Here is a 13,585-nt window from a genome sequence, read left to right as displayed (position 1 = left end):
AGGAAAGATTTCTCTCATTTTTGTGAGTCACTGATCTTGACTTCTCAGATCTTTTCATTCTTTTGATGAAGTCAAAATGGAAGTATATATAGTCTTGTTGAATTGTAGAGAAAATAATACAGGCAACCACCCTCCACCCCACCCCCCATTTAAGTGGGTGTAACATTCTGAGGCACTGTGCACATCAGTGAAATTGTGTATATTTGAAACCCCATTGAAAAGGCCTGCAAACACCCTGTTCCGACCCTTTTGTGGCTTTTTGGGTCACTTATGGGTTCAGCGTGATGGGTGGGTAGGTGGTTGTGCATATACCAAAAACATGTAAATGGAGGAGTTTACAATTATCACATTAAAAGATGTTCAACAGATGATCTTGATATATATACTTGGTATATATAAATCTCTGTGTGTATTATCTCAATTTTCTGCCTCTTACAGGTGATTGGGGAGATACTATAAACTTGCCAGGAAGAGCAGGTTCAAAAGGAGATGCTGGCATAACTGGAGCCACAGGTATTTTGCATGTTGTATAAAAGGAGATATTGTCTACGGTATATTGATAAATATCCATTGGTAAAAGCTCAAATATAAACAGGTTCCAACATGGCAACAATTTCACCAAGATAACAACATTAACAGGAAACTTGTAAAGAAGGGAAAATTAACTACCACAGTGTGTCTTATTTAAAAAAAAATCAATACAATATACTGGTTATAGGGTATGGATAAAAAATTCTGCGCAGAGTGCTGGTTAATTGTAAGGTTTTGACCATTTCTATTTTCAAGTTAAACTTTTTAGCACAGTAAGGAGTGAACAGAAATATAACAGCATTTGAGTTGTTTCTTATAAATTCAGAAATCATCTAATTCAAAAATTGTTTTAAAAAGATAAAAGGATAAATTTAAAAATCTGTTTTCCAAGGATATGGTTTAGCAATACATGCATACAGTATAAGGGTGGGAAACCGTACATATTTCTCTTTGTTTTTTGCAGGGCTAGAAGGAGCCAAAGGAGGAAAAGGTGATGCTGGAGATCCAGGTTTTCCTGGCCTTGAGGGCATGAGGGGCTCCCCAGGCTCCCCTGGATTGCAAGGGCAAAGAGGTGGGATTCCCTGTTTTGTATACAATGTGCTTATATAAAACACTTTTTAAAAAAATACACTAAAAGTGAATAACAAAGTGTTGATTAAAAATACAGCAAAGTAAAAGCAATACTGGATACTGAATGCTTTTTCATTATAGACTTTAAAACAGATGTTGATACTTGATGCATATTCTGAAGTTTAAAGCAGTCCATTTGGCTATGAGGGCATTTTTTTAACCCCTGTTTTGCTTTCACCAGTGTTTTTTTTCCCTTTCTTTTCTAAAAAAATGTTTAGGGTCACTCTCATTTTCCTACCCATATTGAAATACTGCCTCTCAATGAAGCCAAACTTAGATTCACGAAATGTTTAGGGGCATGTGTACCCCTTCGTCCCCCCAGAACAAAAAGCACTGGCTTTCACTATAAGCAGAGCAATCCCAGCTCAGCCCTTGTGGTGACCAGAGCAATCAAGCGACTGCTGCAGCCACAGGGCGGAAGATAATGGTGGGGGGGTTGTACTGTACTAGCTCTAAACAGGGGCAGCAGAGGGGCCCACATTGGATACCTCTTCAGAAAATGGACCAGCTATGGACCCAGTGGCTCCACTACCAGACCCCAAACAACTGCCTGGATGCCTCGGAACGGTGGGAGGCACCAACTAGGGAACCCCCAGGTTCTGTAAACACAATTCTTTGTACAATTCCACCATACGTGGAAGAAATCTCCCTTACCTATGGTTACTGCTTCCTTTTTTCATAGACTTCATATAATTTCCAATCAGCTGTAGGCCATTTTAAAACAAAGTTCTATAAGAGATAAGACAACCCAGAATAAAGAGCCTTCATTAAAAGGAAAAAGATGTTTGTACCAATATATTTACCACTTGCAGGTTTTAATTACTCAAGGGATCTCATTGCAGCAGAGGGGGAAATCACAACTATATTTATGTATGGTGATATTTTCTACATAGACTTCAAAAAAGTTTCAGCTTTCTGATGCACAGTATATTGCTGGAGATACAAACAATATCTCACACATTATAGACATATTTAGTGGGACTGCAACGTAAGAAAGCAGTATTGGATTAATGTAATATTATATAAGAAATTGCAGGATTTAAATTAACTATAGAACCTACAGTTATGCTTTAAGGGAGATTTGACTGATGAAGAGTCCTATTTATTAAATCTTAAAATGATTTGTATAAGATATTTTTAGTCAAATACAGGCCAAATCAGATTTTTTCACATCAGATCATTAAGAGTTTTAGAATAGTTCACTCTTGTAAGAAATCCAATACAGTGGTACCTCTACTTACAAATGACTCTACTTAAGAAATTTTCTACTTACGAAGAGAAAAAAATAGTAACAAATAGCGGCGCGCTTACAAAATTTTCAACATCCGAATGGCCTCGCTGCCCTGTGCTTGCCGCCGCTACTGGATCGGACCCTCGCTGCCACCTCTCCCGGTGGGGTGATGGGAGTTGCAGTCCTGGCGACGTCGGAGGCCGATCCAGGGCACCCGCGGGCGGCCGTGTAGGACTTGGGCTCATGCGGGCAGCGGTGGCGATGTGGATCCTCTCCCGGCGGGGCCAGCAGTACCGGGTGGGCGCCTCGGCCGGGGCGGCGAGGGGCAGAGGGCGCTTCCTCCGCATGGCGGCTCCAGCTGCGCTCTGAGCGGAGAAGCCGAGGGCAGGAGAGGCGGCCATGGCGCCCTCGACGGGCTCTTCGGCGCCCGGCCCCATGTGGTGCTGCCTGCGCTGGGCCTGCTGCGGAGACACTGGCGGAGGACACATCGCCCTCAAGGAGATGCTGCTCGTGCAGCTGAACACGCACAGGATGGGTAAGCGGAGGTGGGCGAAGGGGCTCCGGAGCACGAAGAAAGAAGCCGCGCAGCTGTGGCGGGCGAGGAAGGACCCGTCGCCGTGGACTTGCGGTGGCGGCAAGGGCCCGATCCTGCAAGGCCGGCAGAAGGCCGGCCTCGCAGCGGCGGCAGTGAGCGCGGGGCAGCGAGGGAGGTGAGGGTCCGGAACGAATTAATCCGTTCCCAATGCATTCCTATGGGAAACCACGTTTCAATTTACGAATGTTTCTACATACAAATGTACATTTGGAACGGATTAAATTCGTAAGTAGAGGTTCCACTGTATCACTTTCACCACCATTTGACTTATATTGTAACAATTCAAAGGTTGCTTAGTGATGGTTCTCTACTTGTTCTACAGGATTCCCAGGCCAGGTTGGTGAACAAGGTTTATCTGGAGATCCAGGATTTCCTGGATCAGCAGGTGAAAAAGGAAGTTCTGGGTGGATTGGGCTTCCAGGAAGTAAAGGTAAATTATATTCATCCTAGTTGTCAGTAACACATCATTGTATATTTTAGACTTAAGGAGAAGTTATGTGCTCTTGTCTTGCCTATTTCCAGCACATGCTAGTAATACTTTCTTTGATGTTCTAATACACAAGTTTTAAATTAGAGTTAATCTACACATTATGAAAAAGACACATTTCTGTCTCTTTAAATGACTTTCTGACAGCAACCTTTCTGCTAATTGTCCTGCAAACAGACATATCTTGGCACAAGTTTGTAGAAGCAACTTGGCAAACTGTCAGAGATATATTTCACCAAACTACTGAGCCAGTAATATAACAAGACAGGGGTCTGTCCTCTCCCCCATGCTTCATCTATATGAAGCCACTGGGAGAGATCATCAGGGGGTTTGGGCTGGGTGTCCATCAATATGCGGATGATACCCAGCTCTGCCTCTCTTTCAAATCAGAACCAGTGAAGGCGGTGAAGGTGTGAGTGCCTAGAGGCGGTTGAAGGATGGATGGTGGCTAATGGATTGAGGTTGAATCCTAACAAGACAGAAGTACTGTTTGTGGGGGACAGGAGGCGGGCTGGCGTAGAGGACTCCCTGGTCCTGAATGGGGTAACTGTACCCCTGAAGGACCAGGTGTGCAGCCTGAGAGTCACTTTGGACTCACAGCTGTCCATGGAGGCGCAGGTCAATTCTGTGTCCAGGGCAGCTGTCTATCAGCTCCATCTGGTACGCAGGCTGAGACTCTACCTGCCCGCGGACTGTCTCGCCAGAGTGGTGCATGCTCTAGTTATCTCCTGCTTGGACTACTGCAATGCGCTCTACGTGGGGCTACCTTTGAAGGTGACCCGGAAACTACAACTAATCCAGAATGCGGCAGCTAGACTGGTGACTGAGAGCAGCCGCTGAGACCATATAGCACCGGTCCTGAAAGATCTACATTGGCTCCCAGTACGTTTCCGAGTGTTGGTGCTGACCTTTAAAGCCCTAAACAGCCTCGGTCCTGTATACCTGAAGGAGCGTCTCCACCCCCATTGTTCTGCCCGGACACTGAGCACTGAGGTCCAGCGCCGAGGGCCTTCTGGCGGTTCCCTCACTGTGAGAAGCAAAGCTACAGAGAACCAGGCAGAGGGCTTTCTCGGTAGTGGCGCCCACCCTGTGGAATGCCCTCCCATCAGAGATCAAAGAGATAAACAACTACAGTGGCTAGACAAATTTATTTCGTTCCAGGACTCAATTCGTCCTACGAAAAACTCGTCTAGAAAGTCCTGGTTTCCCATAGGAATGCATTGAAACTTAATCAATGCGTTCCTATGGGCTCCGGGGGACTGCCAGCTGGCTCGGGGACTTCCAGCTGCTCTGGCGCTGCTATATCGTGGGGGTGTGTGCTTCCCGCTTCTCAGGAATGTGATGGAAGGAGGAGAGGGGATAATATTCCCTGAATTTAGAAGAACAAAAGATGAAAACATGCAGCAAAGTAAAGTGTGGAAATATAGGCTATTAGACCTTTAAAATATCCCATTTTATGTCATTTACAAAGCCCCCCACTTCCCTTAGCATAGAAAGAGACATTTGGTAAGTTAAAAATGGTTTACTTAAAAACACATCATAGATCAGTTTCACTGGCTTTTCCATACAGCAGTAAGAGTTCCTATATTATTTGTATAGAAGCACAAAGGTGGGTTTCTTAAGCCATGCCATCTAAGCTTGGAGCATTTAGCTTAGACATCCTTACTGGAAGGTTCACCTGGTGGGAAGAAGCGAGGATGAAAAGTTTGGTAACTCTTCCTTCCAAGGCGAGGGAGTGCAGCCTAGATAAGCCTGGCAGGATATATAACCCTTCATAAGTTAAGTGAAGTCAGAGGCGTAGCGTGGGGGGTGCAGGGGGGGCCGGAGCCCCGGGCGCACATCTGGGGAGGGCGCGCTCGCACTCGCAGCTCTCTGCCCCTACCGTAGCGCTGAGCCCAGGGGCTCTCTTGATAACAGCAGCACTGCCTCTTCCTCGCGTTCCGAATAGCCGCGTAGGGAAAACCATTCAGAAGCCGCCCCCCACCCAAGCCAGGGACGAGCGGCTTCAGTCGCCACTACTGCGCAGTCTCGCTGCGAGCCGCGCAGGCCCAGTAGCGCCGAGGTGCTGCCTATCTCTCTCCTCAGTGCCGCTTAGTCAGTCGACCCGAGCGGTTGAGGCGGCCGAGGGAAGCCTCCGCTCCGCTCGCCTGAGGGGGTGGAAGCACTGCGGGCGGGGGTGCACGCCATGGAGCCGCGGGCCTGGCCTGGGCTGCGAACGGCGGGTGGTGGCAGTGGAGGCAACAGCGGAGGAGGCCCTTGAAGGCAGGGAGGAGGAGGACGTGGCGGCAGCGGCGGGAGCCTCCGAGGAAATGGCCACCGAGCCCCCGCGCTGTGCGGCGAGCAGGGAGCCCGAGCGGCTTCTTCGGGGAGCCAAGGCGGACGTGCCTCCGGGCTCCTCGGCGGCGGCGGAGGGAGGAGGGAGGAGCGCCTGGCTGCTCAACGGCTGCGTGCCGCTGTCGCACCAGGTGGCCGGGCACATGTACGGCAAGGATACATGTAGCTCCAAAACAATGTCATGATTCAGGTTAAACTGGTAGAGGGTGATTTGCCCAAGGCTGTGCAATAAATTTTGAAACTGAGCGGGAATAATGAAAGTGGGTCTTACACATGTTCAAGCTCAACACGTAAATATTCATCCCCATCATATTTTTGCATATGCATCTTTATATTTTTATAAGATGCAATTATTCATTTTTATAACATTGTTTACCCATGTAAATAAGATAGTTACAAAAGCATAAGTTCAAATGAAACAACTGAAAGCAAGGATTTCACAAGAACACTGGTTTTCTCCTGAAAGGAGAGGATTTTTAAGTGAGAACATAGATTGTTTAGCTGCAATTTTCATGATTAACCTTCCTCACTGACTTCTGCTTAAGCCAACATCCTTCTAAGGTCATAGTGTGTGTCTCTTCTCTAGGGAGGGGGGGGGGGACCATGATTGAGAGGTATCCCTGTTGCAGTCAACCTCAGGAATAACAAATTTGCATGGATTATAAGAAGTTGAAGTTCAGGGCTCTGACATGTACATGGTAGTGGATACAGAATTTAGCTTCCAGATTTTTTTTAAAAGTGTTTCTAGCCCTTGTTGACTACAAATATAGGTATGAAAATGAATGGTTAATGCCTTATGGAATCTCAGAACCTAAAGTGGTGACGGAATGATATTTAAAACAAGAAAATAAGCAACTCTCCTACACTTGCATAACTCACACAGATCACAAGATATTTGTGTGTGTGTGTGTGATGCAGATTTGGGGTCACCTTGGAGCAGATTTTCAGGGTTTATTTTTTAAGTGCAGAGTGCTTACAGCCCTCCTTATGTTAGTGTAACTGCATTTTATTCCATCTGATGTATTTTTCTGTTCTCCCAACTCCTCCTGCTGAAATTTAGATTATAAGCTCCTTGATTTTGTATTGTTACTGTGGAGTGTCATGTATATTAGAGTTCTGTGAATGAAAGATATTTTTTAAACACTTTGCATATTCATAAGGTGAGATCTACTATGTCATTCTATATTATATTTATACTTTACTTACTTCCACAGGTTATCTTGGGATATAAAAATATCAATGGCTTTTTAAGTATTGGCTATATTTCCTCCAGTATCAGAGCTAGTATGTATGCTTCTGAATGCCAGCTGGGTATAATAATAGGATTGAATCATAGAATCATAAAATTGTAGAGTTGGAAGATAGTGCTACTGCAGTCATGTCCTACTCATGGGCTTTGCATAGGCATCTGGTAGTCACTGTGGGAAGCATAATGCTGAACTGGAGTCCTTTGATCTGATCCAGCAGGGCTCTATATATGGTTTCCATACATAAAATCATAGAATCATAGCTGCCAAGTTTTCCCTTTTCTCGTGAGGAAGCCTATTCAGCATAAGGGAAAATCCCTTAAAAAAAGGGATAACTTGGCAGCTATGCATAGAATCACAAATACAAAAAAGTAAACATGACAGCCTATATATTCCACTATTAATCAGTGGAGCACATTAAAACACCCTTTTAAGTTCCCCAGTTAAAATTTGTTGTAGTAAAACTTTGCTTTTGAAAAATAAACAAACTTGGGCTGAAGTGTCTTTCATGAGCAAATAATTATGAAGTATTGCGGTCATCACTGAGAAGATCTTACTTCTCTTATCACTGTCCCAGCTTCTTACCTTAAATTGCATTTGGGCCATTCCATTGTCACGGGTGGGACACTTGGAGAAGGACAAAGATAATGAATGTGGAGAATGTGTAATGCATGTTCGCACTCAATAAAGTGTTTGAAAATAAACTTGTATTTAGATGCATTTTACTTTAATTACATCAGTATTTTCATACATGTGCTTAGGGGGTAAGGGTTTCTTTAACTAATCTAGTGGAAGAGACTCGAGTGCTAAAATCCACGGGTTAGGGGGCGCAAATTACTTGCCTTGCCCCGGGTGCTGACAACCCACGCTACGCCACTGAGTGAAGTGTCTTGGTTACATGAGGTTGTACAGTTAACAATGTAGTTCCATCTTTTTGAAATATTTGTTATGATCTTATTGCTAAAATGCTGCTGCTGTATAAAATCAATTTAAATGTTTTCTCAGAGTCAGTGAATCAGACAGACTAAAAACTTGTAAAGACTCACTTTAGCCTCCAGGATGGTTTGGTTTTGACCAGTCAGAAATTTGTTTTTAAAAAGCAACAGCCAAACTGTCATTCATGAGCTACTGTATAAAGCACTCAAGTTTTAAATTTGAGGTAAAACATTTCATCTGAAGCAGAAATACTTTAATTGCTTCATCCTAGTGAGCACAATTGTTTAAAGTAATTGCAGCAAGCTTTTCTGATACAGCAATCAGTCCAAAGCAAATGGCTCACATGAAGATGTTTCATTTCAAAAACTGCAGTGCCTCCAGACAAATCTGTAACGTTTGGTAAATCACATTGAAGAATAACAAATAATGAGTGGCTTTTTGGCAGGCGCTGCTGGCACCAGAGGAATCACTGGATTACATGGTTTGCCAAGTACCAAGGGCTTTCCAGGATCACCAGGTATGTTCACATTATGTTGACGGTTAATGAGGTTGGCTATCTTGCATTGTAGGTTAATTGGGGAGTCTTTCTAAACATTTCAGCTTTCCACACAGGATGCATAGGATAGTTTAAAACAGGCATCCCCAAACTTCGGCCCTCCAGATTTTTTGGACTATCGTTCCCATCATCCCTGACCACTGGTCCTGTTAGCTAGGGATCATGGGAGTTGTAGGCCAAAACATCTGGAGGCAGGGGCGTTGCTAGCCGCTCCGTCACCCGGGGCAGCAAATGTGGAGGCACCCCCGGGGGCGGGGCACCGCTCCGCAGCATCATGACGTCACGGCGCATACATCATGACGTGCGGACGTGACGCCACCTCGCTGACCCGCCCCTCGACTCCGCCCTGGCGCGCACCGCAGCAGGAAGGGAGAGCACGCATTGGCTGAGTAAGCCAAGCCCTGCAGTGCCTAGCAATGTTTTTGCCGGGCGGCTCCCGGGACCAGCTTGCTCCCTCGGCCAACGCGCGCTTTCCCTTCCTGCTACAGCACGCACTCTCCCTGGGTGGAGTTGAGGGGCGGGCCAGCAAGGCGATGCTTGAGGCTGGTGTGACGCCCCTCCTTGCTTTTTGGGATCGGCTGAGTCGCTGATCGTGGGGGCGGGGCCCCGGTGAGTGTCTGTCACCCCCTCCAGGGCAGTGCCTGGGGTGGCCCGCCCCCCTGTAGCGATGGCCCTGTCTGGAGGGCCACAGTTTGGGGATGCCTGGTTTAAAATGAAAATTGCTAAGATGCCCATTTCCAGGTCTGGAAAAGTGATATTAATTTATCTAAGTTTTTGTACAACAGGTCCAGATGGATATGGCCCGCCAGGTTTCCCAGGTATTTGGGGTGACAAAGGTACTGTAGGAGAGCCAAGCCCAATTGAAGGCAGCAGAGGAGTTCCTGGTTCGAAAGGAGAAAGAGGAGATCCAGGTCAGTCCTTGGTTCACTGGTTTCATACATGGCACCACCAATTAGCAAAATATATTTAACAAATTATAGGTTTCATTTAAGAAAGTACTCTCATGGCAAATTAGTGTGTGAAAAGGGTAGAGGCACATGGAAGTCAGAATGTGTGGCTCTCTGCCTGGCTGGCAGAGTCCAGAGGAATGCAGGGCAAGACGTTTGGCACCAGCTTGGCTGCAGGAGCTGCCAGAAGGAGGCGCACCAGGGCCCCCTCAACCGCCTTAGGGACTCCCCTCCAGGAGAAGGGGGGAGGGCAGAGCAAAGCAAAGGGCCAAGGCAAGGAGTAGGAATGCAGAGGGATAAAAATGCTTCCTAACAACTGATTTAAAACCGAATGCTCAATTTATCCCTGTAATCTGAAAATGTGAACCCCTGAATTTTAAATATATTTATAATATTAATTTATAGTTATTAAAGAAAATATTGTTATCAAGATTGGTAATCCTACATCACTTGCTACCATTATATTATTTGGCATCCCACAAAGTTACATGCAGGTTCCGCTTTCCGAACACAAGGCATTCCTAGGAAATTGTTTGTTAAGCAAGCGTTCACATAACAAGCTGATTATTTCCATTATTTCCTATGGGAAGGAACACTTCTAATCTGTGATTTGTCTGATGTCTCTCTTTCGCTGCATTGTTTCTGCCCACACAGCTGCTGCCGACCAGTAAAATACCAACGGGTAAGGGAGTGGGCAAACTCTGTCTGTTCAAGTATCAACTGAATCATGCTTTGGTATAATTGTGTTTGGAGAGGTCTTTGTGTTTGGGCTAAAGAGTGTTCTGATAGCAAGACCTGCATGTATAGTAATCTCATGTGGAAGAAACAATATGTTTTGCGTCACCTCCAGATATGGTGAAACTTAATTTCTTTTTTTATTTTTTCTTTCTTTTTATTTTTTATTAACTACTTTATTGACACTTATGCGTCATACAAATAAACAATAAATAAAACGAGCATATAATACCTGTCACAGTGGCCGGATGGGGCTACTTCAGAGTAACGACTCTACACCGCTCTGCATTTTATCTTTTTATTGGTGCTGCGTATTTACAGTGCTGAAGGTGGAGCTATTTACAGAGACACATCTTCTCAGCTTGAATCAGTACCTCCGAATGGCGTTTGGCGCGTCTTGCGCCAGCATAACAACTTGGGGAGACCCATCCTCTTCCCCCGACGCTTTCTGCGAAGTTCCGGAGTTGGGGGGATGGGTCTGCCCCCCTTTCTTCCTCCTTCCTGTCCCACCTGAGACGATGGCTCTTCTACCCTGCCAGAGCCTTGGATCCCGCCGTGCTCTGGGCTGGGCTGGAACTCAGGAGGGGAGGGGCTTTGCGATATCCCTTGCCCCTCACAATACCAAACCAGAAAAAAGCAAAAAAGACACACAATCATGATAACAAAAACTGCAGACAAGAGTATAGGTGAAACTTAATTTCTTGTGATGGAAAGCAGCCACAATGACAGCATTGTTAAAAACAAACAACATAGTCTCAGAATTTCTGAAAATATTTAACAAAGGGTGCGCTTCAGCTTCCCTGTGCATCAATCTCCAGGAGTAACTCTTTGAATTCTGACTGGCAGGACAGAGAGGCTCACCCGGCAGCCCTGGACCTGAGGGAAGACCAGGCCTTCCTGGGGTTTCAAACATATCTGGAGCACCTGGCGATGAGGGATCACCAGGTTTGGATGGTGTGCCAGGTAAACACAATCCCACTACTTTCAGTTGATACAGAGATCTTTTAGTGGTGATTTATCTTGATGTTTTGCCACCTAGTGTTCCCTTGGTCAAAATGAATATTTTTCTTTTTCTTTTTGTCTTTTAGCATTGTGGCTTCAACATTAGGTCTCTACTGAGCACTATGCTTTTCCGGTGCTGGGGGGCACCCACTGTTGGATAAGCAGGGTTTGTTTAGAAGTTTGCTACCTTTAGACGGTTTGGGCTTGCTGATCGGAAGGTCAGCAGTTCCAATTTGTGGAACGGAGTGAACTCCTGTTGCTCTGTCCCAGCTCCTGCCAACTTAGCAGTTCAAAAGCAGGCCGGTGCAGGAGATGAATAGGAACTGCTGTGGTGGGAAGGTAAAGGACGTTTCCATGCACTTTGGCTTCCGTCATAGTTCTCCGTTGTGCCAGAAGTGGTTTAGTCATGCTGGCCACATGTCGTCTGTTGATAAACGCCGGCTCCCTTGGCCTGAAGTGAGATGATTGTCACACCCCATAGTCACCTTTGACTGGACTTAACCGTCCGGGGTCCTTTACCTTTACCTTTTACCTTAAGCGGTTTGTGTATCTCTTGTAGGAAGACAATATGTTTTCTTTTGACAGGGTTCCCTAGCCCCCTCGTGTTTAATGCTACTGCTTCTCTGATTTGTAAGGTGTTTCCTTGCCACCCCACCTGGGCCGCTCTGGGTTGCACCGACAGAGTATGGTGGGGAGGGGAGAGAGAGAGAGAGATCAGAGTTAGAAATGGAGGTGGAAGATGGATTACAGAGAGCAGCATATATCTGGTTATATAGCTACTTGTGGCGAGTAGCGGGGACCATGTGGCTTCTAACTGGTTTGTCCTGGGTCTCAGCAGATGGACTGGGTGCTTATGCATAGAATGAGTTTATGGACAATTTTGCCATAGGTGTCTGTTTTGTAACTTCTGCCTATGTTTACACATTTGTCATGTATACAGTGGTGTTCCTCCCTCTGGTGGAAGGCTGTTCTGTGAGCAGGATACAAATTTATGATGCCCCTTCCCTTCTGCAGCCCCTCCCCTTCCAGAGGGCACATCAATCATGGGTCGAACAATCCATCATTCCCTGCAGGAAGGCTTTTTCCTTATGCAGCATTTGCTAGTCTCTGGGTCTAGACTAGGTTTGGGGGTGTTCTTCCCCAATGAGGAGTCTCTGGAGGGAACAAAGAGAGACTCCTTTTTTTCTTTATTTGAGTTGTATGAGCTACGTATATGCAAAGATGTATTGATACATCCAATACATGGTTGTATGGGTTTTGGATAAATTGATATTAAGACAACAGTTTGATACCAATGAAAGGCTTAGTCTTAGGAACAAGTTTTGGTTCAGGGCACAAGTCTTGGCCTGATGAAAAAATCATATATATATTTTATTCCATTTATTGGGTTGCCCCAGCCACTCTGAGCAAAGCAGAAGCTTCAGAGACACTGTATTCAGAAGGCACTATCAGAAGGAATACAGGGAATAACCAGATGCACAAACGTAGACATAGAATTTTAGCATTGGAAGCTACCCCAAGGAAAAGCTTTTTGTCTGGAAATGTGATATAAACTGCTCTCCCACTATCAGAAATGCAGAGCTTGTCCGCCTTTTCCTTTTGCTCATTGACACAGATGCTGCAGGTAGGCTGCACCTTCCATTTAATTCAGCTCTACATTAACTTGCTACAATCAGGAGAAGACAGCCCCCCCAAGATGTTGCCTAAGTGGTCTTTCAGTCCAAGTTTTAAGCTTTGTGTATATATTATAGGCTACCCAGGACCACCAGGACCACCAGGAATAGCTGCTCCGCCTGGAAGCAAAGGAGAAGTGGGGCAGATCGGCATAATTGGAGAAGATGGTTCAAAAGGATTTAGAGGAGACCATGGCCCAGATGGGAGACCTGGAATTCCAGGGTTCCCTGGGGCAAAAGGTATGATGGCAGAACCTAGTATTAAGAGCAGCTACCGAAACAGATTAAGCAGACATGCAGTAACACCATACCATTGTTTTGCCTTGAAGGATATAAAGGGGAACAAGGAGTCATGGGCTTTGTTGGCATATTGGGAATGCCTGGTGACTTTGGCCCCACTGGACCCAAAGGAGACCGAGGATTTCCTGGTGAGTAACTATTTCTACTATGCCAGTTCATGCAGTTATTATAAATCTTCAAAAGCTATTGCATTTTATAGACCAAAACACAGCACAGACCGCTGGGCTTTCACCTCACACCACATTTCTCCTACAAATCTCAGCAGAAATTTGAAGGTGAAACATGAGAGGGGAATTTGAAAGCTAGGGATCATGGGAGGTGTAGGCCAAAAACATCTGGAGGGCCGAGTTTGAGGAAGCCTGACATAGATTCTGGTTTAAA

The 13,585-nt window shown here is 45.6% G+C and overlaps 1 protein-coding gene across 4 annotated transcripts in view; it reads left to right on the top strand.

The window, feature by feature from the left end:
• COL4A2 (collagen type IV alpha 2 chain) overlaps window positions 1-13,585 on the top strand; it is a 146,038-nt gene that overhangs the window by 118,812 nt on the left and 13,641 nt on the right. For all 4 annotated transcript variants that reach the window (XM_088667107.1, XM_035110370.3, XM_088667109.1 and 1 more), the window contains 8 exons: window positions 439-513; window positions 995-1,102; window positions 3,310-3,417; window positions 8,437-8,508; window positions 9,333-9,458; window positions 11,076-11,192; window positions 12,983-13,144; window positions 13,234-13,332. In XM_088667107.1, the coding sequence (XP_088523233.1) occupies window positions 439-513; window positions 995-1,102; window positions 3,310-3,417; window positions 8,437-8,508; window positions 9,333-9,458; window positions 11,076-11,192; window positions 12,983-13,144; window positions 13,234-13,332 (867 nt within the window). The remainder of the gene's footprint in view (window positions 1-438; window positions 514-994; window positions 1,103-3,309; window positions 3,418-8,436; window positions 8,509-9,332; window positions 9,459-11,075; window positions 11,193-12,982; window positions 13,145-13,233; window positions 13,333-13,585) is intronic.

This window comes from Zootoca vivipara, chromosome 3, assembly GCF_965207765.1.
Source record: "Zootoca vivipara chromosome 3, rZooViv2.hap1.1, whole genome shotgun sequence".
Lineage (NCBI taxonomy): Eukaryota > Metazoa > Chordata > Lepidosauria > Squamata > Lacertidae > Zootoca > Zootoca vivipara.
The sequence above is the reverse complement of the archived record's forward strand: the minus strand, read 5'-3'. Positions and strand labels throughout refer to the sequence as shown.